The sequence below is a fragment of the Quercus lobata genome, chromosome 9 (genome assembly GCF_001633185.2).
Source record: "Quercus lobata isolate SW786 chromosome 9, ValleyOak3.0 Primary Assembly, whole genome shotgun sequence".
In the NCBI taxonomy this organism is placed as follows: domain Eukaryota; kingdom Viridiplantae; phylum Streptophyta; class Magnoliopsida; order Fagales; family Fagaceae; genus Quercus; species Quercus lobata.
Genome location: NC_044912.1, coordinates 41,149,097 through 41,173,905, shown reverse-complemented (window position 1 = coordinate 41,173,905; position 24,809 = coordinate 41,149,097). Strand labels below are relative to the sequence as shown.

General features: G+C 34.1%; 1 protein-coding gene across 5 annotated transcripts; it reads left to right on the top strand.

Moving 5' to 3' along the window:
* Positions 1-818: 818 nt before the first annotated feature.
* LOC115960658 lies at positions 819-24,593 on the top strand. 5 transcript variants are annotated; one of them, XM_031079614.1, is made up of 14 exons: positions 819-1,089; positions 1,836-1,934; positions 2,023-2,492; positions 3,683-3,884; positions 6,346-6,516; positions 8,873-8,973; positions 9,728-9,796; positions 9,909-9,949; positions 11,295-11,394; positions 11,473-11,619; positions 12,172-13,161; positions 14,003-14,120; positions 14,917-15,027; positions 23,672-24,593. In XM_031079614.1, exons 1-9 carry the CDS (start codon positions 922-924, stop codon positions 11,375-11,377), a joined length of 1,404 nt encoding a protein of 467 aa, XP_030935474.1. In that variant the 5' UTR covers positions 819-921; the 3' UTR covers positions 11,378-11,394; positions 11,473-11,619; positions 12,172-13,161; positions 14,003-14,120; positions 14,917-15,027; positions 23,672-24,593. The 5 variants fall into 5 exon arrangements, with proteins under 5 accessions (XP_030935474.1, XP_030935473.1, XP_030935472.1 ...); XM_031079613.1 differs by having other exon boundaries at positions 12,160-13,161; XM_031079612.1 differs by having other exon boundaries at positions 11,473-13,161; positions 23,684-24,593.
* Positions 24,594-24,809: the final 216 nt, after the last annotated feature.

Here is a 24,809-nt window from a genome sequence, read left to right as displayed (position 1 = left end):
TGATGTTAGACTACTTGGTTCTTCTATTAGGAATATATTTTTCTCTTATGGCCTTCCTTGAACAAACAGACCAATAGCGAAGATAGCATGTGAAGCAAAGAATTGGTTGGGTTGGCTAGACAATGATGTATTGGATGGAGGAGCGCCCTCCATGTATTAAGACTCTACTAAACAGTGATGTACCTACTCAATGAAAAAAAAAAAAAAAAACCAAATGTATTTGTAGCATTTTCCAATGGAATTTCTTGCTTCCTTTCGGCATTTTTACATTTTTTTCTACAGAAAGCTGTGCTATTACCCTAGTCCATTAAAAATCACTACTCATGTTTTAGTTTTAAAGTTGTAATATCTATTGGACAATATAGTATTTTGTGTTTCAACGTATTAATATTGTTCTTTTTTTAAAACAACAAAAAAAATTGTTATATTTGAATGATATCTTGAATAATCACTAAATATATATAGTATATTATTAATGTCAACTCTTATTCATAAGCATTTCATTTAATTATATAAGTTATTCCAACTAAAATAAAATGAAATGAAGATTTGAAATAATATTTTAAACTACCATAAATAAATATTCAATATAAACTAAAATTAATAAATTTTTCTTTTTTAAAATCTAATTTTCAATAATTTTCTGTGCATCGCACGAATTAGTGACTAGTATTGTTTAAAAACTGAAAAGATGTGTTTAACGCATGTACCAAACTTCCTAGACTTTTTGAAAATAATAAACTCTTTTTTTTTTTTTGAGCGGGAAAACCAGGAATGCCACCAAAGACACTAATGAATTTCCTCTATTATGAATTCTCTCTTTTACTTGAAAATATATTTTCTTTCTCGACTACTTTGCTTTACTTTCCAAGGGAGTTTTCTTTCACGGTGAAAGTGCTTTCCCGGTCGTCAAAGAAAAAGATGGGGTGGGTGCACCCTGATATAAGCTTGGAGGAAATGGTGAAACTGACAAAAGGGTTTGTAGATATACTGATTCTAGCATCTGGGTATCAGTCTTCTGGTCGTATTGCCCACTGGGACGCCCAAAACATCAAGAAAATCTTCCACTGGGGCCTCTTCTTCGAAAATGTCAGTAAACTTCCTCTCTTTAATTGTGTGTGTGGTTGGGGATTATCCGTTTATGTTATTGGATTATTGGTTTCATGGGATTTTATTAAGATTCTCTTAAGTGTTGAGATTTTGATGATTAAGCATATGTTTGATGTTTTGAAATGATTTTGTTCCTAGCACATGTTAATTTCGTAGGAAAATGTAATCCACATCATTTTTGTTCTTTTGTTGAGCCAATTTCTATGGTTCTACATAATGATTGTTGTCCCATTTTTCAAAATTTAACTTTTGGCAAGATGGTTAACTGACTCCTTATTTTATTTTAGATTTGTATCTGTGCTGTTCTATGGATTTTCCACAAGTCCTTTGAAGATAAAAAAAAAAAAGGATACCCAAGTTTGCACCGAAGATTTCAATCAGTTGATGATAATTGATATAGTATTCAGAAGTCTCATCTGTATGTCATGCCCCTTTTGATTTTTGAAACCCTTTTTGTTTTGTTAATGGGATACCTTAATCGATTGCTGTTTTTTAGGGTACATTTTGTTTGTTGTGTTGGTCATGGGGTTGAATGCTGTTTTTCACTAACAAATGTGTTCACATTTGTTATATCTTTGCAATTGAACTTTATATTTGGTTTTGCTTTTTATACAAGGATATGAGTCAGTTCTTTGTTTTTATCTGGCTTTGCATAATTTTTTTTTTTTTTCTAGAAATAATGTCTAGGTGTTCTTAACAATCCAAAAAAAAAAAAAAATGTCTAGGTGTTTAGCCGTTTGAGTGGCTCAGATGCTTACCAAGACTCGGTGGAGGAACTTGATGCAGCTCTATCTGAAATGACTTCTGATGCGTCTTTCCCTCAGGTTGTGGATAGTGTTTTGTTTATGTACCTTGATTTTAAAATTAATTATTACTTCTAACAAATTCTACGTGATTGCTTTGTTATATAAGGGTCTTGCACATTTATCATCTACTACTCTTGCTAAGGCGCGTGGATATGTATTAGAACATCTTATCCATACTTTGCCTTTGAGGGTTGCACATCTCAGAGAGTTTCTGACTGCAGTTATTGAGATGGAGCTTGATGAGCTATTAGAAACGGAGCATGATTGCCTAAATGCATATCTGAAGAAATTGACTCTGCAGAATAGGTCACTTATTTCAGTTCCAGATGAGAAGGATTTTTTGAAGGATTCAGTTATTTCATCTCGGGAAATGGCTCCAATTAAGAAGAATGAAAAAAGCATTGGTGATGATCTTACAAAGTATGCTCTGCAAGAGATTTTGAAGAGGAAGTGTGCAGTGTCTTGCATATCAGCAGTAGAGACAGGCTTAGATATTATTTTGAACACCATAAGACATAACAGTGAGTCTGACAATAAGTTACTCAATGAACAGCTAAAGCATGAAAAAGCTCCAACGTAAGTTGTATCTTTGTTGTTTATAAGTAAGGAATGAAAAAGCTCCAACATAGTAAACATTTTGTTGTTGTCGTTGTTGCTATGAAGTCTACAAAATGTCATAAAATTTTATATGGTTCAGGTGCCTAGTTACTTATTAATCAATGTGATTATTGCAAGTGTCAATTCATTAGACAAAAAGTCAATTTTCTGTTCTGCATCAAATAAATTCTTAAATAACCACTTTAAAGAAAGATTTTGCTTTGCTGTATCTTCATCCCCCCATTCCCCCCCCCCCCCCCCCTCTCTCCTTTTCTTCTTGAGGTTTTCATAGATGAAGATTTTTGATTGGAGTTTAATATGTTTGCAGTTGATCTGGTTGTAACAAATGTTTACTTATGTATTGGATCTTGGTTTAGCAGGGCAGAACCCTATGCATAATCAGAAATTTCTGGGCTGTCATTAAAAAATAAATGTTCAGATATAGCTACTGTTGCATTTGCTATTCATGGACATATTGAATGTAGATCATGCTTATTCTCATTAATATCACTGAATGTTGGCTATGGGTACTATTTTCTAGGCATAAAAGGTGATAAAATCTATGCTTCTACTGTTGCCACCATCATCTGTCCTGAGAAAATAAATTTCAATGTTTACTTGTTTCTTGGTTTTTGCATCATAAGACCTAGTTTTCCTCAATGATAGACACTAATAGCATAGTTGATGCTGAACTCAGAGATGTTATATGTTTGTTTCCATTATATTTACCATTTTCTGAGAATGCTAAAACCCTTGATTCACTTGGGAGCTCATTGACCTGCCATTTTAGCAGTTTTGACTCAGAGTTGTGTTTATATTCATTTTTGAGAAAAAACAGTAACTACTGAATATAACCAGACAAAGGTTTAGAGACTGAATATGGCACATAGTGCAACCTTAATATGGCATTATTCTTTCAGACAAAGGTTTAGAGACTGAATCACTGATACAAAAGAAATTGGCTCTTTAAGTTCCGATGATTAGTATAATGGCCAATTCTATTTCAGACTAATGTGAGTTTTATTTTATTTTTCTGGTGTGCTAACCAACTTCTCTACTGGTATGCAGTTTGTTGAATTTTTTCATGAAAATTGAACTCGAATGAGGATAAATTTTAGGATTAATTGTTGCTTGGCCTGAATGAATGTATTTGGCCTTTTTCTCCCCAGGAATGTAGAACCATTACTGGAGTTTATCACATGGAATCACTGGAAATCAAGAAATCTCTCATATTTTCTTGATAAGAGAACTGTTAGATTAGTCTCAGGTGCCAGCTTGATATTTTCTGCTCCTAAGGTTCAGTGGATACAAGTTTTTCAGGGACTGAATGTTTCAGCCAAAAGCAGTGATAATGGTTTTAGTGAAACAATTGTAAGTCGGTTAATTTCAATAAATAAATTACAGTAACATATTTGCCATAGTTTAATGAATATTTGTTAAAAGGTTTATTTTTTGTCTTCATATTGTTTGCAACTTTGCATGATTTTTATTTTTATTTTTTTATAGGTAATAAAAATATCTTATTAAAAAGAATTGAAAATTGAACAAAGAATCTAAGGGGTACACCGGTCACATACCCTTAGTTCAAATAAAATTACACAAACAAATTTTATAAAGTAATGGAGGGTAGAAGGTCTATTTGGCTCTACAGATGTCCAGTGAACAAGTGAAGTTATAAATTGCAAGTGAATCTTAGGGGTAGAGGCTACTTTTGTCTTAAAAAATTCTCCTATTATGCTCCCTCCAATCAAACCTCATTAAACTTCTTGGAACCGCATTCCATAGTCCATACCCTATGTCTGAATGATTTTGGTTGCCGTCGCCATACTTGTAACATTTCTTACACTGTCATAGGCACGACCCAAGTTACTCCAAAAGGTTGTAAGATGAAGTTCCATAACCCCATTGCCAGAGGACAATGTCACAACAAATGATCTATACTTTCTTCACTATTTTCACACAACTCATTTATTCTCCAACATTATGCCACTTTTCACTAATTTATACTTTCCCCCATGTTGCAGCCCACACAAAAAAAAGCAACCATGCTCAGGATTTTAACCTGCCAAATAGCTTTCCAGGGGAAATCCAAGTAGCCTGTCTCTCAACACCTTGTAAAAAGACCTGACACTAAAGCATCTGTCAACTCCTTACCTAGGCTCCAAAGCATTCTATCCTCCTCATCTGTATGAATCCATATTGAGTGAAAATGCCCAAGCACAAGCACAAGCACAAGCACATAAACATATATGTATGCTTGATATGTAGATGCACCAGAAAGCACAATGGACTTCTCAATATATTGCATGGCTGAGGAAAGAAAGAATCTAGAAATGATTCTAAAATTGCTAATCATCGACACCAATGAGCTCTAGCTCAAATGGTATCTCCTCTCCTTGTAAGAGTAAGGTGCAGGGTGAGGTTGTGGGTTCAAAACCCATTGGGTACGTTTGCAACTTACCAATATAAAACAAAAAAGAAAAAAAAAATTGAAGTATGGGTAATTGTGGTGCTTGTCTTTTGAGGTTCCTATACCTCTACAAGTCTCATTTTTGCTTGCACAATCATACTTCAATTTATTACTAGCAATCATGTAAATTTGCTCACAGATGCATCTAGGTACAATTGGTCCCTAGGTTGGCTTTTAAGGCTGCACAATTAGGTACCTTAGGGTGCATGCGTTTTGAGCTTCCTATAAGACATGAAAAAAGTTACTATTCTACAGGTTTTCATCCGTTATGTATTAGTGATCAAAGTAGTCAGCTACAGTACAAACTATCTTCATTTAGGTTTATTAGGAACGAGAACATTAAATTCTCTGTCTCTGTCTCTCTCTCTCTCTCACCTTTATGTTTGATGCTAATCTATAATGCTGTGATGGATTCTGTGATCTATGAGTTATTAGAGAGAGCAAAAGTGTTTAAACTTTAAATGCTAAGTGCTTACCTTACTATTAGAAAAGTATGGAACCCTATTTTTGAAGTGTTGCTCCTGGCCTAAGTTATGGGAATCAAGCCATATCTTGAAGTTTTATGTTTCAATTTCAGTGCATTGGAATGGAAAATATTTTCGTTCGACATAATCACATAATAAACTTTAAAGTTTACATCAGTGTCAAATAGAATCCTGAAATTTTAATTGCATCAATGTTTACCCTGTAGTTTTAAAATTCTTTCAGTTTAGACCCTTAGCAAGTCTTTGTCTTTGTTAACTAGAAGGGGGAAAAAAACCCAGGTAATACTTGAGACGTATCTGGGCAATAAAATTTTTTCATGTGAATGTTAAACAGTGTTTTGAAAACGATGTAAGAAAAACCGCTAATTGATGGATCTCCATTATACTATGTGTATTTGTTAGGATCTTTTACACAGGAGTGCATCGTTTTATGATCTTTTTTGGTGTCAAAGGACACCTATGATCTACATGGAAGTAATTTTAATCCTAAATAGGGCCCTAGGTATTTTCTAGGTTTCTTTTACTTTTAGTTACTACAACTAAGGGTTCAAAGTGTAATATTTTTGAAACTATGGGGTAAAACATTGTTGTAATTGAAAATTTAGAATTAATTCTGCAGCTAAGGTCAATCTGTGGGGTTTTTCATCTATGTACCCCTTGCTTAAGATATCAAACCTTTCTCTTAGATATGAACTGAGTTTGATTAATTAAAATATTTTTTGGTTCCTTGTGGGACGGCCAAGCTTAATTTTGGTCATATATGGTTTTATATGAACAGTTTGTTTCAAGACTTATTAAATGGATTGAACCTTCAAGAGAATATTTTTCAGAAAGTGATTTCCTTATTATATGTATACATGTTTTTTTCTTGAACCAGGAGCTCTTGTTACTTGGATGCATTGCAAGCAGATGGAATTGTCTAATTGAACATTTCATGCATGTTTCGTATTATTCCCTTGCTATCTCAGAGCAATATCATGAGTTGTGCAGTTTAGTTTTTGGAAGATCTCAAAGTCTTAATTCTACAGATGAAGCAATGATTTCAAAGGTAACTGTTATACTTAAATCTTAAGTCTGAAAATTGAAATTGAAAATAATAAAGCACATGCCTGTGTAGTCTGCTGATTCTTATTGAAAGTGTTTCCAGGAATGTATTTGCATTTTTTGATAAATCTAATCTTGTTGTGGCATTTTACATTTACTTCTATCTTCAATTCATTTTCTTTATAAGAGGCCTTCTATATGAAGGATTGGCCTTACTTGGCATATTCTTCCAACTTCCCTCAACTTTAAGTTTGATCTGAGAAAATATGCTGAACAAGACTGATGAATCCTTTCATTTCTCTGCTAATTTTCCAATCATTAGATACCTTTTCTGCTATTAAATCTTATGATGTTCAAGAATATGAGAAGAATTTGTTGGATTCAATGTTACAGATTCATTAGCTTATTTGTTACTTTAAGATTGATGAACTTTAGTTTGGATATTGTTGACACTTTTACTTCACTGCCTAAGGCATAAATTTATCATCATAAGGTATTAGGTAGAGCTAAGAAGCATTGACATGCTGGGGACACTTGCATGTGTGTCTTCAAAGTGTTGGGAGGAAAAAGCGCGCGCACACACACACACATATATTAAATTCCTGTTATTTTAGATATGTTTTTAAATATGTATATATTTTTAATTTTTTAAAAGATCCTATGATTTTAAAGATTTTGATAGTTGTTATTTATTTTGAAAACTTAAAATAATAATAAAATATGCTTAAAAATAAATAAAATATACCAAAAGATATTAGGGTAAATTCCATTAACATACCTTGAGGTTTCGGTTAATGCCAATTATGTCCAAGACATTTCAAAACTGATCAATTTGGTTCCTAAACCCAACTTGGTCCCTAAGACAATTGAGAAAAATGATTAATGGGCCTAACAATGTTTAGGGATTGAGTTGGTTTTAGGGACCAAATTGGTCAGTTTTGGAATGTCTTGGACTTGGCTGGCATTAGCCCAAACCTTAGGATATGTTAATGGAATTTACCCTATATATTAATTGTCATATCCCCACTATGTTGTGGCTTAATTTTTCAAGAATTGATATGTTCCATCCCATGTCATGTCATGTCCATGTTGCTTCTTAGTTCTTAGAGATAGAGTGGTTTCGAATAAATTTTTATATTAACATGCATGTTTCATGTGTATTGTTTATAGGCACTGTTCACAGATGGTAGAGAAATTGAAATTCTGCTCCTTAGCTTTTTTTAACTCTAAATCAAATATTTTCTCTTACGTACTAAAACCTTAAACCTCATGTACTTTACCCATCAAATAGCCATAAAAAACTCATCAAACACTAGCCATTTTTAAGCCCTAAATCCTAGATCTACGAATTCTCCTAAACCTTAGCCCACCTGAGGTTTTGGTGGCTAATGTTGGAGGCCTGCATGGCTGAATCCTTGCTTATGGCAGGCGTCACAGTCACCTCAGGTGAATATTGTGCTGCATCTGCAATTGCAAAGATTTTATATGATCAAAAGAAAAAAAAGTCTATGCCTGAAGAAATATGTATACCACCATACCAAATATTACAACCATCAAGATTTTTTCTTTGACGTAGCATACTCGTTTCAAGGGATGTCCCTTTTTCTTTCTTCTTTTCTGTTGTGTGTGGGTACCCTCATGTCATTTGGATATAAACGATATTTATTGGCTATATTTTGGTTATTTTATTTGACTGAAAATTGTTCCATTTTAAAAAATAGCCTGCGAGTCACGTCTTTCTTTCCTACTAGATTAATGTAATATCTCAAATTGTGTTGATTTTTTGGACAGTGATGGTGTTATTGGCTGTGTACTAGGTTGATTTGGATTGTAATTAGGCCTTTTTGGGATATAGCATAGGTGTGGCTGACGCATTTGTTGGGTCAGAATAATTAAACTCTTTAACAGTTGAAAGTTATTTGAGGGAAATGTTGGCATTTCTAAATGCAGATCATCATGATTTGCATCCTGCACTAATTTCAATATGAAATCATTTGAGTCAATTTGTACTTTGTTCTTCTCAGTCAATGCTGTAATCATCCAGCTTCAAGATCAACTTTTTTCTTTGCTTATGTTTACTCTTAGTGTGTGTTTGGATATCGCTTATTTTGTTCAAAACTGAAAACAATAAAAAAATAATAAAAAGGTTACTGTAGAGGCGTGGGTTACTGTTCATTGGCCTAAATGCACTGTTCATGTCCCATGAACAGTGCAAGAGGCGCTGAGCTAAAAAAAAAAAAAAACGTAAAAACGCAAACGCAGCAGACATGAGTCGTATCCAAACGGAGCTTTATTGTTTTAGCAGTCCAAAAAGGGCCACTGTTTGACTGTTTATTGTTGATTTTGGTGTTTTAAACCAGGAAAGTAGCATTCTTGAGTATCTGACTGGAGTGCTGGGTGGTCAACTACATCAACTATGGAAATTATCCCCTGCCCTTGCAGCAGCTGCAATTCCATCCTGGTATTCCAATGATTGTTCTTTGTAATTAATGCATGAAAGATGAAATTTGTATCGGTTCATTTTATTTTCACAGGGATTGGATTGAAACGAGATAGATTTCAATAATTTTTACTAAGGACCTAATGTTTAATGCATGGTTAATCACAATTTCAATCCTAAATTTTTGGTTGCATTTGTAATGTGCACCCAAAACTACAAAATTTTACATGAAGCATCCGAACATGAGATTAATTTGCATTTTTCACCTCATTGTCCAAATAAATGTCTAAATTAACAGATGAGTGGGTTGTTATCCATCTTAAACTACAAAAATTCTACAATCAACATGCTGGTCACTGATATGTTACATTAGACACTAATTTAGATGGTGGATGAACCTTGCAAATTAATTGAAAATTAGGATGTTGATTGCAAAAACAGTTTAAAGTGTACATTGTAAGTGCCCTCATATTTTAGGGGAAATAGGTGGGTGGGGTCAGTTTCCCATAGGTTTTACTGGTTAGAGGTGAGTTCAAAGGGCTCTTCTTTAGAAAGGTTCCCTATGTTATAAATAAAAAAAAGTTTAGGGGAAATAGTTGCAATTGATTGTTGGGTAATTGTAGTGGCATCTCCATATTTGACTAGTTCAGTTTCCATGAGATTTAGATGCCTTTTTCAAAATCAGCTTTGGAAACTTATGTTAAAACATTATATATTTTTTTTCAGTTGACTTTTTTTTTTTTTTTTGGCATCATATGATGGCAAAACTTTGCAGGTCACCATTTTTAAGGTTGTATTTGAGCGAAATTGAGACTCAGTTCAAAGGAAAATTTTCAATGACAAGGTTTTGTATTAGTTTCTTCTTTTCCCTCAGTAATGTGTTTCCACATATTTGATACTTGTGAAACAATACTTCCGTTTACAAATTAGAAATTTGCATTTATTCTGTTATGCAGATGCTGCAATTGTTCTAAAGATACGGAGGAACACAAGGACTGTGAGTATACTTAATCAATAACACCCACCTTTTCTTTTTTCCACCGCTTCTGTGTGGTACATACAGAGAAATCTGGGCATCCTCTGTAGATTTATCTTAGTGACGTAGAACAATGAGATTTGATACCAAAATTTCATGCAGGACAAAACCAAAACTGATGCAACACGGGAATTGAATAACATAAATAAGGAAAAATAACCTAGGATTTAGCACCTAGGCTTGCTTGGAATTGGCACCAAAAAAGGGAAAACAAAACATAGGAATCAACATTTAGGGTTGGCTGAAATCAGCATCAGATTATTGGAAAAGTTTCAATCGAAATTTTATTGAACAAGAAAACTATGAACTTTCTCCATTGGAGTACAATAGTGTGCTTATGTAGACTACTATGATACTCTAATTCTAACTGGCTTAGGAAATCCCAATTGCTGAATTACAAATAACCTCTGCTTTAGGAAATAAAATAAAATACTAATAACCTAATTTACTAAAACGACCTAACATAAAATCCAATTGACTTCTAAATTAAATATAACTATTTTAATATATATATGTCATCGTGCTTCATGCATCACTTAGTTTAGGATTCTGTGATTAGTATCTATAAATTGAACACCTCAGTATGTGATTTAATGCAAGGACATTGTGAAATAATCAGTAGATTTATCTTAAGATCGGTAGGCTATTCAGTATTCAGTAGATTTTTTGGACATTGTGATAAATATAACAAGTGGACTCGATGAGACACTTTGTGCTCATGGACACTTTTTCCATTCGATACATGGACACTTCTGTTGTTTGATAGTTACTTTGCCTGCACATCTTTTGCATACATATATGAAAATTAAGTTGAAATTGAGTCACAATATTGTTACTTTTAATAACATTTTTCTCATTCTGCCGTGTACTTGAACCAGTTGAACCTTGCCCAGTGAACTAGTGGAAATTGTCTGAATAGACCCTGGATTCTAGCTCGTGTGCACATGCGGAGAAAATAATGCATCTCTAATATTTTCGTACTCATTATTATTCCCATAAGTTTTCTATTCACTACGCCATGTGCTTTGGTGGTATAATTTATAAAAAGGGTGTAGCCAGTGTACAATACTTATATTTTTGCGGGTCTGGAAGAGGTGATTGGTAGGCAGCTTCACCCCCAATTGTTTTTGGAGAGGCTGATACCTAGACTCAAATCCACGACCTGTGGCTTTTGGTGTAAGACTAAGGCCTGACATTTTTTGGTAGTATAATTTATAAATGACTATATTCCATGTTCAAGTTTCAGATCAAAAAGCGTAATTTATTGCTAAAAGTATACAAGAAATTAAATTTCATTTCTTCTCAGGTGAACTTGCTGAGAGAATTTGGTGCCTCTACATCTTTCATGTACTGGGCCCTCATCTAAAGCATGATGCCAGTAGTGCTTGATAGTTGGCTAGATTACTGTAAGAACCTGTATTTTGTTTTTGAGTACTCTTTCTCGGGCCTTTTTGCTAATATTTTTTAATGCAAATTATTTGCAGTGCTCAAAATGTCCATATGGAGATGAGGTGACTTTCCTTTGGAGGATACAGATCAACAAAAGGGAAAAAAAAAAAAAAATTTTAAATTGCGTAATAAAGATACCCCATGCAATCTAAATGCAATGCGTAGGAAGGGATGTGTTTCTGGTATGTCGAACTTGAACTTGTTTAAATATCATGAATATGAATAGCTTACTAAACTTTTTATTTGTGTTTTATTTCAATCTCATGTTGAAATCGTTTTGATAAATATTTGCTTAAGTGGTTTGAATTCTGTATGCTAAATTTAATATATGTTTCAGTGATTCTAATTTTGTTACTTCCCTCATATTCATTCCATGTGCAGTAGTGATTTGCCTCTGTGTGTTTGGTAGGTAGAAAGGATTTTGTGTTGAATTACTATTTAGAGGAAGGTCATGTTTGTCTGTCGTGCATGTATGTGTGAAAAATCAATTCTATTTTATGCCTAACATTTCTTGTTCTGTATCTACTACTATCCTTAGATAAGATCTGTATATATTTCTTATTAATTTTTTTTTTATTCATTTTAATGCATCAGTTATCACTCTCTTCCAACGTTTTTCCTTTTACTTCGCATATTTTGTGGGCCTTCTTTATAAAAAAAGCATGACCAAACTTTCCATGCAAAAAGCCATAAAGTTAGAAAAAACTGATGTGTTTAAGCAGGCTATTTCATAGGTAATTTAGATATGGACGGTGTGATGATTTACGTAAGGAAGACCTCATCCTACTGCTTTAGTGCTTTTTCTTTGGTGACTCTTCTGGGGAAAGTTTACCATATCTTTGAGTAAAATAGAAGAAAAGATCACAAAAAACAAACAGTGCCAACTTTTTTTAAGGCTATCTATTCAAAAAAGTGCTCAATCACCACTACTGATGCTACATCACTAAAGCCAAGTCTTCAACACTCTCTCTCTAAGCTGGGGCCGTTTCTGACTGGGGAAAAGCTAAGTTGGATGGATAGATGATGATAAAGGGTCCTTTCTCTAATGGAATGGTGACATGTATGATGCAATGCTTGCTATTAAAAGTTGACAGTTACAAGTTGGAAGTGTAATCTTTATGTTTTCTCTGGAGTATAAGACTCTTGGTGCTTCACTACCTCTAGTTCTAGCAATACAAGCCCTCATTGAAATTAGTGGGAATTTGGAGCTAAAATGAAAATATCAACCATGTGTAGCTTCAGGAGAATGCAGTTCTGGAAGTTGAGGAAGAGAATTGCAAGTGCTGGGTCTGGATTCAGACTTTTGAGTGGCAAAACAAGAGCACCATTGGATTGTTGCCATGGATCATATGTGTTGAGGCAGTTGGTTTGGAAGTTCAAGTCACAGTGGAAGCAAGCTTTGAATCAGCAAAGGAGCAGTGCACAGTACAGCTATGATCTTCACAGCTATTCTCTGAACTTTGATGATGGTTTGCCTCATGGTTTCAGATGACTCTTCTTTTTCCCTTTTAAATAAGTAATAGATTACTTGCCCACAACAAGCAATAAACTGTTCCAAATTTTTTTTTTTAAAATTGTTTCAGAGGCCATTTGAGGCATATACTGTGCACAATGTTTGATTGAAGATATTGGAATAATATGTGAATAAAAGAATTCTTAAAGTTATGCAAGTTTGTTATCATGGCAGATTGTTAAACACCAACCTGTATCTTTTATAGCACCAGGTAAATTCTTTCATAAATTTTGAAGTACTTTAATTTATTCATGGAATTTTTCTTTATTTCTTCTTTATGTTTTAAAGTAGGCAAAGAAAAAAAAACACAGGATTTTTTGACAGTCTTCAAAATTTGCCCATTGTAGTTCTCTTCTTTGAAATGGATGCATACTTTCTTTCTTAAGTTTTCAATTTATTTTATTTCCAATTGTCATTTTATTTTTCCGATCACAAATTATTTGCAACTTCGCTGGCAAGAATGACTTATAAATAGTAACAAAAAAGTGTAGAGTCTAAACAAAATGTCTTTGTCCTATTTTTAAATGAACTCTTCTGCACTTCTAAGCCACAGCTTTGTAATAAACATCCTAAATTCTTTCCCAAGTGACAAAATTTCGTCAGTGCTGAATTGTGAATAAAATTTCGAAGTTGCAAATTCCATTACTACAGAGAGAGAGAGAGAGAGAGAGAGAGAGCGAGCATAATGTTACCCCTATGAAGAGATCAATCTTCCTTTCCCTTTTTTCTTTTTTAGGGGGATGGAAAAAGAGATTATCCATAAGAGAAAGAACAATCTTTCTTCAGCCTCACTCTTAAAAAAAAGAGAGTATCTTATATTCTTATTATGCGACATGGACCAAATGGATCATGGAACAAATCGTTGAAATCGCATAGACTAATGGACTCTTGAAGGAAGATTTCTCAGTCCATCTGATTGAGATTTCTAATAAGAGACTTTGGATTGTTTTTGTAATAAATCAATATATATATATATATATATATATATTTATATTTTCCATCAATTTTTGGTATTTATATATATATATATTTATATATTTTTTTAATTTTAGTGTAACAGGTTGACCATCAAAACATACTGATGCAGTATTAAAGCTCCACCAAATGCATCGCAGAAATCAGTTTTAGACTACTAGAAGTCAGTTAGTTTGCTAAAATTGGAATTGACAGGTAATCTAACTTGATACGATTTAGTTTTATATTTTATGTTGTTATCTTTTTTATTCACATTGGTTGTTAAATGTTATATTATTGCATTATAAAGATAGTATATAAAAATATAATATTATTTTATTACGTAGCATAACTAAAATAATATGGTGTTTATTGCTATACATTTCATTTTTATTATTTTATTCTCATCATATTTTATTCAACATTTAAATTTAGCAACATCCTCCATATCATAACTAAAAGCTGAAGCGTAGTATTTAATGTTGCTACGCTTCCATTGAGCCACGTCAGCAGCTATGTCATTATCAATTTTTTTTCAATTTTTTTATACAATTTTTTAACATTTAAAGTGAATTAAAAACTCTATTATATTACAATTATATTACAATCAAAATATCATATTTAATTTATCTTATTTTTAATTATTCTTATTTATTATTAAATTTTCAATTCCATTTTAACTTTTCATATCCCCACTACTCTCTACCTTAACTTTCTTCAACCTTTCTCATTCCATTTCAACTTTTCATATCCCCACTACTCTCAATATTAATATTATTCTATCTTTTTATCTTCCTTTATTTTTGACTCTTCTTATTCTTATCCTCATACTATAAAATTGTCATTCTCCCTCTTATTCCATGCATAATTTCTATTTTTCCACACATAAAAGCCCCCCCTCTCTCTCTCTCTCTCTCTATATATATATATATATTTATATTTTCCTTCAATTTTTGGTATTTATATATATATATATATATTTATATATATTTTTTAAATTTTAGTGTAACAGGTTGACCATCAAAACATACTGATGCAGTATTGAAAGCTCCACCAAATGCATCGCAGAAATCAGTTTTAGACTACTAGAAGTCAGTTAGTTTGCTAAAATTGGAATTGACAGGTAATCCAGCTTGATACGATTTAGTTTTATATTTTATGTTGTTATCTTTTTTATTCACATTGGTTGTTAAATGTTATATTATTGCATTATAAAGATAGTATATAAAAATATAATATTATTTTATTACGTAGCATAACTAAAATAATATGGTGTTTATTGTTATACATTTCATTTTTATTATTTTATTCTCATCATATTTTATTCAACATTTAAATTTAGCAACATCCTCCATATCATAATTATTTATATTTTGTCTCATTTTTTTTAAAATTAAACGTATAATATTTTATTCAATAAATAAAAATTGTTCTTATAAAGTCTTCCCATGAAATGTTACAATGCATCAATGGAAAAATGAAATACAAAACAAATATCAATTTAGAAACACTCAATTTAAAAAAAAAAGAAAAAAAGAAAAGAAAAAAGAAAAAACAATTTTCTTATAAAGTATTCCCATAAAAAGTTACAATGCATTAATAGAAAAAGAGAATACAAAAAACATGCTATTTTAGAAACACTAAATTTATAATAATAATTGAGGGGCCAGAGAATTTATGACCCCGGCCCACTTTACATGAGGGCCCAAGACCCGAGCTGAGGAGAGGCATTGCCGAGGACATACAATGAAAGCCCAAATGACTTAGGGATATAGCCGATGACGATTTTGTCCTCGGCATCCCAGAGTGCTCCTAAAAGAAAGGACTAGCACAGTGTAAGAGCGGCCCACGTAAAAGGCTGCCAATACTGTAATTAAGTACTCTATACCTGATAGGTCCATGCTCTTCACCATGCTCTTCAGCTTTTATAACCACCCCCAACCACTTTGGGTATGGGCTGAAAAGACAGGTATCAGACCTAAAAAGCGAAATCTACACGTGGACGTATAAGAGAAGGGAAAGACTAGTATAAAAGAGAGGGAAACAGCCAAGAAAAAGGGGGGGACAGATCATCTCCCAAACCATTTAGCCCGACAAAAGGGGAGAATAATTAGAATATGAAACTCCTCGGACGAGGTCTAAGGACCGGAGCCACTCAAGTCGTGTTGGAAAAGAGTCTTGTTAACCATGAAAACTATGACTAACCACTGTCCGGTGACCAAGGCCTAACTTTTCAGCTCACACTCTACAAATTTTATTATTTGGGCCTTTAACGTACGAATCCAATACCAGTTTGGGGTCGTTACGAATTGAGTCCTTACAATAATAATAATAATAATAATAATAATAACTAGTCGCTAACCTGTGCGATGCACGGGAAATGTATTGAGTACAATATATAATTTAATCTTTGTTTATTTTACTACAACACCAAAATTGAATTTGTAAAATAAAATCATATAGCTAAAACATTTGTTAACAGCTATACGTTTCAGACATTTATTAAACTATATTATTATTATTATTATTATTATCAACTTAACAGTATTTTAATATATGATACCAACATGCTTCAAGAAAATGTCCAACACTGAAAACAATTTCGAAAACAAACTCAACTAAACAGTTTGATGAATAAATATATTACAATCTATAATATAAGCCAAGAAATAAACTTTGAAACCAATATGAACAAAATCCACGTCAAATAAAACCATTTCGATCATTAAGAATATGACTCACTAAAGTCATGAAAAACACAGGATTCATTACAAAAGAAAAAAAAAAAATGAAGCATCTTTAGTCTTTATAGATTTTGCCTAAGTACCCAGATACGATGACACATACTCACAAAAATCATTAAAGAAAGAATCAAAGAACATACACAACATGTACATACGCTATGAAAGTAAAAATAAGAAAAACAAAAGAGACGTAAACACGGACAATTAAAGAAAAAATATAGGAAAAAAAAGTTAGGAATAGAAATATAAGATAAAGATGGGTTACCCTCAAAAAGAATAATCCATGGATATTCATTGAAATCTTCTAGATAATTTCTGATAATAGAAAAAATAAAACCCAAAAGTTATGATGTTAAAACTTCCAAAAGGCCAAAAAAAAAAAAAATTAAAAAAAAATCAGAAGATTCAAAGCTTCAAAAGTATTGAAATAAAACATATATATATATATATAATTACGCAATAGAGAAATACAATAGAAAGAAGGGAATCCATGATTATAGCTTTTCTACTATTGAAATTGGCCAGACAATTAAATGTATTGCAAAAAATGAACTTAAAAATTCATATGTAAACCAAACAATTAGAAGATTTTGAGCCAAGAATTTATTAAAACAAAACAAAAATTATGTGACTACACAATGGAGAAATATAATAAACAAAAAAAATATGTCTACACAACATAGAAATATTAGAGAAATATGAGTTACCTTTTAAATGTTAAAATTCAAAATATTAAAACTTTTAAAAGGTTAAAAAAATTTGAAGATTTAATTAAAAGATTCAGGCCCAGCAATTAAATAAACAAAACAACAATTGACAAACTTATAAGAAAAAGCAACAAATCTATAATTTTTATTGAACAAATCAAATAACTCTAACTTGATGCATTGACCGAAGAAGGAGAGGAGTCCAATACATAAGTGGAATATGTGAATTGTGAAGCATGAGCCGCCCTAAAAAAAAATCTTAAAGAAAATTAAGTTTTAAGGAGAAAATTGGGTTGCGGCAAAAATAAGTTTTTGGGACTTAAGTTTTCTACGCAAGCAATTCTTAAATAGGAGAAAGTAGAGGCGGTGGGAGAGTGTCCTTATTTGGCTAGAAGTCTAATTTGCATTGGAAAAAGAAAACAGTGATGAGGTGGAAAATTTAATTTAATTTAAATATTGTGCTGACGTGGAAAATTGTGGGAGTTTCAAAAGTTTCGGTTTTATATATATATATAGATAATATCAAACCAAACATATCATAAAATAATAAACTAATAGTTATGGATGTACTAACTTCATGGCAGCAAAATGGAGTAAAATAAAAATAAAAATAAATGTTACAATATGCATATTTAGTACATTAGAATTATCATCAAATTTGGGAAAACAATAGGATGTTAACAAAGAGGGAGAGAAAGAGATTAGTAAAAGAAATCAAATGTCAATTAAATAAATTAATTAGTAACCGTTAATTGGAAAACAATGAGACCGACGGCTAAAGGAGTAAAAAATTAATTAAAGATGACCCTACGAATGTTATATAAACTTTACAATGCAAATAAATAAATCGTTAAATTCACTTAATTAAATCATATAATCAACAATTAAATAAAATCATACAAAATTTAAACTTGAAACTAATCAAACTCTAATCTAGAAAATCATATTTATTATCAAAACTAAAAGGAAAACGTTCTTTAGTAATAATAGAAATATATAAGAAATAAAGATGAAAATTTTCAAAATCTTTTTTTTTTGACATTTCATTTAACATTATTTATAAATAATAAAATATATAAAAAAGTCCTTAAATGTTTATATTCTTCACACACCATGACTTTTAAAATCTAATGAAAAGTTTGAAGAATTTAACTCTCATTTAATGCCTCTATTATGAAAATCAATAGCCAGTAAAATATGATAATAGTAAGAAACATTATAAATGAGAACGTGAAAAAACTAATTAGCCACTATTATTGTAGAATAGATGTTTTTTTTTTATGCATCTAAGAAAATGAACTGTATAGGGTTTACTTATTAAGGTATATATAAAGATTCACGTTAAAAAAATATGTAAAGGTTTTTTGAAAAAAAAAAGTAGATGTAAGGTTTTTATTAACTTAAAAGACAATGAAAAACTAATTTTTAATTACTACAACCGTCGCTACTCTATAAATCACACACAACACTATATTCAATATCCTAAACAACATAGTTAGGCCATTTTGGATATACACTACTGTGGGGCCAGAGAATTTGTGACCCCGGCCCACTTTGCATTAGAGCCCAAGGCTTGAGTCGAGGAGAGATATTGCCGAGGACATATAATGAAAGTCCAAATGGTCTAGATGTAGCCGAGGACGATTCTGTCCTCGGCATCTCGAAGCACTCCTAGAAAAAAGGGCGAGTACGGTATAGGAGTGGTTCAAAGGAATAGCTAAACACCTCCGCATTGATGGGGAAAGGACCCCTGAATAGTGTGGCGAAAAAGGACAAGGGAAAGGCTGCCATTACTGCAATTAAAGTACTCTGCGCCTGACAGAGCAATACTTTTCAGTTTTTACAACCACCCCCAACCACTTTGGGTATGGGCTGATAGGACAAGTATCAGCCTCAGAAAGCTGAGCCTACACGTGGACGTTAGGGAGAGGGTAAAGGCTAGTATAAAAGGAGAAGGAAGCAATCTAGAAAAGGGGGCTGGGAAAAAAGGCCAAGAACCAGAGCCTCCCAGTCCATGCCGAGGAGAAAGACTTCTTGGGCAAGCACGGTTCACCTTTGTGCGATTACTCTGAACACCATGACTAATCACTGTCTGGTGACCAAGGCCTAGCCTTTCAGCCCACTCTCTACAAATTTATTGTTTGGGCCTTTAACGTTCGAACCCAATAAACCCATTTGGGGTCGTTACAAATTGAGTCCTTACAATTGGCGCCATCTGTGGGAAAGGCTTGTGCGTTGGCACAGGCGGTGGTAGGATCAAGCCCCTGTTAAACAAGGGTCTGCGAAAGCCCCTCCATCATTTCCAGCAGCCCGCCGTTGTTGCCCTAATATAAAGTTCCACTAGGGGCTACGCTTCGAAGCGTCAGTGGCACGGGCAGTTCTAGGGGCTTCCAACATCAAGTCAACACCCCACACCTTGGTCGAGGGGCTAATCTCGAAACTACTTTAAAGAAAAATATAAGTTTTGGACAGAACCAAGGTACTACATGGTCTTCGGACTCAAACCTATGGGGAAACCAACTACTTAAAGAAAATCCAAATTTTGGACAGAACGAAGGTCTTGCATGGTCCTCGGATTCAAACCTATGGGGAAACCAACTACTTAAAGAAAATTCAAGTTTTGGACAGAATCAAGGTCTTGCATGATCCTCGGACTCAAACCTATGGGGAAACCAACTACTTAAAGAAAATCCAAGTTTTGGATAGAACCAAGGTATTGCATGGTCCTCGGACTCAAACCTATGGAGAAACCAACTACTTAAAGAAAATCCAAGTTTTGGACAGAACCAAGGTCTTGCATGGTCCTCGGACTTAAACCTATGGGGAAACCAACTACTAAAAGAAAATCCAAGTTTTGGACAGAATCAAGGTATTCCATGGTCCTCGGACTCAAATTTATAGGGAAACTAATTACTTAAAGAAAATCCAAGTTTTGGACAGAACCAAGGTCTTGCATGGTTCTAGGACTCAAACTTATGGGAAAACCAACTACTTAAAGAAAATCCAAGTTTTGGACAGAACCAAGGTATTGCATGGTTCTCGGACTCAAACCTATGGGGAAACCAACTACTTAAAGAAAATCCAAGTTTTGGACAGAACCAAGGTCTTGCATGGTTCTCGGACTCAAACCTATGGGGAAACCAACTACTTAAAGAAAATTCAAGTTTTGGACAGAACCAAGGTATTGCATGGTCCTCGGACTCAAACCTATGGGGAAACCAATTACTTAAAGAAAATCCAAGTTTTGGACAGAACCAAGGTATTGCATGGTCCTCGGACTCAAACCTATGGAGAAACCAACTACTTAAAGAAAATCTAAGTTTTGGACAGAACCAAGGTATTGTATGGTCCTCGGACTCAAACCTACGGGGAAACCAATTACTTAAGAAAAAATCTAAGTTTTGGACAGAACTAAGGTCTTGCATGGTCCTCGGACTCAAACCTATGGGGAAACTAGTCACTAGAAAATGGCTTAAGTCCTAGACAGAATGGAAATCCCGCGCTGTCCTCAGATCCCCAACTCTAAGGAAACTAATGTAACCATGTGTTTAGACCCGGTACAGTCATATCTCGGTCCTCGGACCGGATGCCAAAAAAGGTTAGGGCTATGAATGTTGTCAGGAACATGGCAAAGCACCCTAATGCTCGGTGACTCTCTCTCGGGTAGTTCATTTTAGGTTACCCATCCTCGGATGATCACCCCATATGCAATACAGAGCATTCAGCTGTTATTTCAGTTAGTCTTATATGGTTAACCTATTTTAGGTTGGCATTATTGTGCCCGTTAGTTTTAATAAGTTCAAAGTGATAGCTCTTTGTTAACAAGGGTTCGACCCTAAGTATTGTTCAAAAGAAAAGGACACCAGCACATCTACTCACAAAATAATTATTGCAGAAGAGAAAGAACACGTAAAATGGGATAAAATCATCTTTTATTAGATAAAGAAATAGTACAACGTACAATAAGGGGCTTAAACAAGTCTATACTAGAAGCTAACTACAGAAGCAAAAAGAAAAGCAAAAAGAAAAAGATATAGGGGAACGATAAATCCTTCAAATGTGATGAAAGAGAAGAAGAAGCAAAGGCGCCTGGGTGGCACCAGTGATGGAAGAGAAGAAGAAGTGGAAGCATCTAGGTGGCACCGGAGATGGAAGAGAGGAAGAAGCGGGGATGCCTAATCCCCATACTAGCTCTGACTCCCATCAAGCAAGTGTCGTATTAGCAGCACTCGAGAGAGAGTGGATGGTACCGACGATGAGAAATCTCAATGCTGTTGCACCAAAAATCTGATGCGACCTCCACTTGCTTTGGATTTTGGCTGAAGGAAGAAAAGGCTCCTTTCCTGCCTTATCAAGGGGAAGAAATGTCTTGAGTCTTTATCTCCCTTGCCCTGACCGGGCCATCTTGAGTCTCTGGGAAACCCAATGTTTCTGGAAAGGGTGTGGTCCCTTCATCCCCATACTGGCCTTGACCATATCACTCCCAAGGGCTCAGTCACACTGGTAATGGGGACTATGCGCACAACTGGAGGGTTAGGGATTTGAAAGGCTTAAAGGGACTACAGCTAAAGAAAATGACCCCCCACCGTGCTTCTTATATGGGAGGCAAGCCTGGTGGCATTTAATCTGTACAAATCTCCAAGAAAAGTTACAAACGAGATAAGTCTCGCTCAACTCCCAACGCCGTCTTCAACCGTTGGATTTGCGTCGCCTCGTAAAGAAAACTTATTAAAAACGCGCCTCGTACACCGAAACGGTAGGAACGCGACATGAGTAAAACTAAAGGAATGTCTCATAATCAGGAGCATGTCCTAGGCAAATGAAGAGGCACCGGCATTGATGAAGGACAAGGTTGGGCAGGCCGTTACATAAGCCCAACATCACCAAAACCTTCCTCTCCGTCCGAGGGGCCGGACAGCAGGATTTTGAGGGGCTATTGTGGAGCCAGAGAATTTGTGACCCCGGCCCACTTTGCATTAGGGCTCAAGGCCCGAGCCGAGGAGAGACATTACCGAGGACATATAATGAAAGTCCAAATGGCCTAGATGTAGCCGAGGACGATTCTGTCCTCGGCATCTCAAAGCACTCCTAGAAAAAAGGGCGAGTATGGTATAGGAGTGGTTCAAAGGAATAGCTAAACACCTCCGCATTGATGGGGAAAGGACCCCTGAACAGTGTGGCGACCAAGGACAAGGGAAAGACTGCCATTACTGCAATTAAAGTATTCTGTGCCTGACAGAGCAATACTTTTCAGTTTTTACAACCACCCCCAACCACTTTGGGTATGGGCTGATAGGACAAGTATCAGCCCCAGAAAGCTGAGCCTACACGTGGACGTTAGGGAGAGGGTAAAGGTTAGTATAAAAGGAGAAGGAAGCAATCTAGAAAGGGGGGCTGGAAAAAAAGGCCAAGAACCAGAGCCTCCTAGTCCATGCCGAGGAGAAAGACTTCTTAGGCAAGCACGGTTCACCTTTGTGCGATTACTCTGAACACCATGACTAACCACTGTCCGGTGACCAAGGCCTAGCTTTTCAGCCCACTCTCTACAAATTTATTGTTTGGGCCTTTAACCTTCGAACCCAATAAACCCATTTGGAGTCGTTACAAATTGAGTCCTTACAACCACCATATTCAACTTATAAATTACAACCCAAATCAATCATACAATTACACAATCAAAACATGAACATGTAACATGTATTACCTTCTGAATTATTGCTTGGAATTTTCACAATTATTGAAAGAGAATCTCCAAATTTAATTTTTAGAAAACATCAAGACAAGGTGAATTTTATTCTTTTTAACTTCCATAGAAAAAAAAATATTACGCACATTATTTCAACCCTTATGGAAAAGAAGGTTTACATGTAGCATGCAAAATGTGTTTAATTGACTTAGAGATGTAAAAATTAGTCAACCAACTATGGTAGAATTAAGGTTTCAAATTTTAAATAAAACAATTCTACAATAATAAAAAATTATTTTGTGATAAATATGATTATGAAATGCATTACTTTTCATTAAATTAGTTCAAATTACAAAATAATAATAATAATAATAATAATGAGTTTAAATTACAAAATCAATTCTATTTTATGCCTAACATTTCTTGTTCTGTATCTACTATCCTTAGATAAGATCTGTATACATTTCTTATTAATTTTTTATTATTCATTTTAATGCATCAGTTATCACTCTCTTCCCACGTTTTTCCTTTTACTTTGCATATTTTGTGGGCCTTCTTTATAAAAAAAGCATGACCAAACTTTCCATGCAAAAAGCCATAAAGTTAAAAAAAACTGATGCGTTTAAGCAGGCTATTTCATAGGTAAGATATGGACGGTGTGATGATTTACGTAAGGAAGACCTCATCCTACTGTTTAGTGACTCTTCTGGGGAAAGTTTACCATATCTTTGAGTAAAATAGAAGAAAAGATCACAAAAAACAAACAGTGCCAACTTTTTTTAAGGCTATCTATTCAAAAAAGTGCTCAATCACCCCTACTGATGCTACATAACTAAAGCCAAGTCTTCAACACTCTCTCTCTAAGCTGGGGCCGTTTCTGACTGGGGAAAAGCTAAGCTGGATGGATAGATGATGATAAAGGGTCCTTTCTCTAATGGAATGGTGACATGTATGATGCAATGCTTGCTAATAAAAGTTGAAACTTACAAGTTGGAAGTGTAATCTTTATGTTTTCTCTGGAGTATAAGACTCTTGGTGCTTCACTACCTCTAGTTCTAGCAATACAAGCCCTCATTGAAATTGGTGGGAATTTGGAGCTAAAATGAGAATATCAACCATGTGTAGCTTCAGGAGAATGCAGTTCTGGAAGTTGAGGAAGAGAATTGCAAGTGCTGGGTCTGGATTCACACTTTTGAGTGGCAAAACAAGAGCACCATTGGATTGTTGCCATGGATCATATGTGTTGAGGCAGTTGGTTTGGAAGTTCAAGTCACAGTGGAAGCAAGCTTTGAATCAGCAAAGGAGCAGTGCACAGTACAGCTATGATCTTCACAGCTATTCTCTGAACTTTGATGATGGTTCGCCTCATGGTTTCAGATGACTCTTCTTTTACCCTTTTAAATAAGTAATAGATTACTTGCCCACAACAAGCAATAAATTGTTCCAAGTCTTTTTTTTAAATTGTTTCAGAGGCCATTTGAGGCACATACTGTACACAGTGTTTGATTGAAGATATTGGAATAATATGTGAATAAAAGAATTCTTAAAGTTATGCAAGTTTGTTATCATGGCAGATTGTTAAACACCAACCTGTATCTTTTATAGCACCAGGTAAATTCTTTCATAAATTTTGAAGTACTTTAATTTATTCATGGAATTTTTCTTTATTTCTTCTTTATGTTTTAAAGAAGGCAAAGAAAAAAAAACACAGGATTTTTTGACAGTCTTCAAAATTTGCCCATTGTAGTTCTCTTCTTTGAAATGGGTG

Coding starts and splice junctions, on each gene's coding strand:
- LOC115960658 (XM_031079614.1), top strand. CDS start 922: ATGGGGTGGGTGCACCCTGATATAAGCTTGGAGGAAATGGTGAAACTG. Junction 2,493..3,682: donor AAGCATGAAAAAGCTCCAAC/GTAAGTTGTATC, acceptor TTTTCTCCCCAG/GAATGTAGAACCATTACTGG. Junction 3,885..6,345: donor ATGGTTTTAGTGAAACAATT/GTAAGTCGGTTA, acceptor TTCTTGAACCAG/GAGCTCTTGTTACTTGGATG.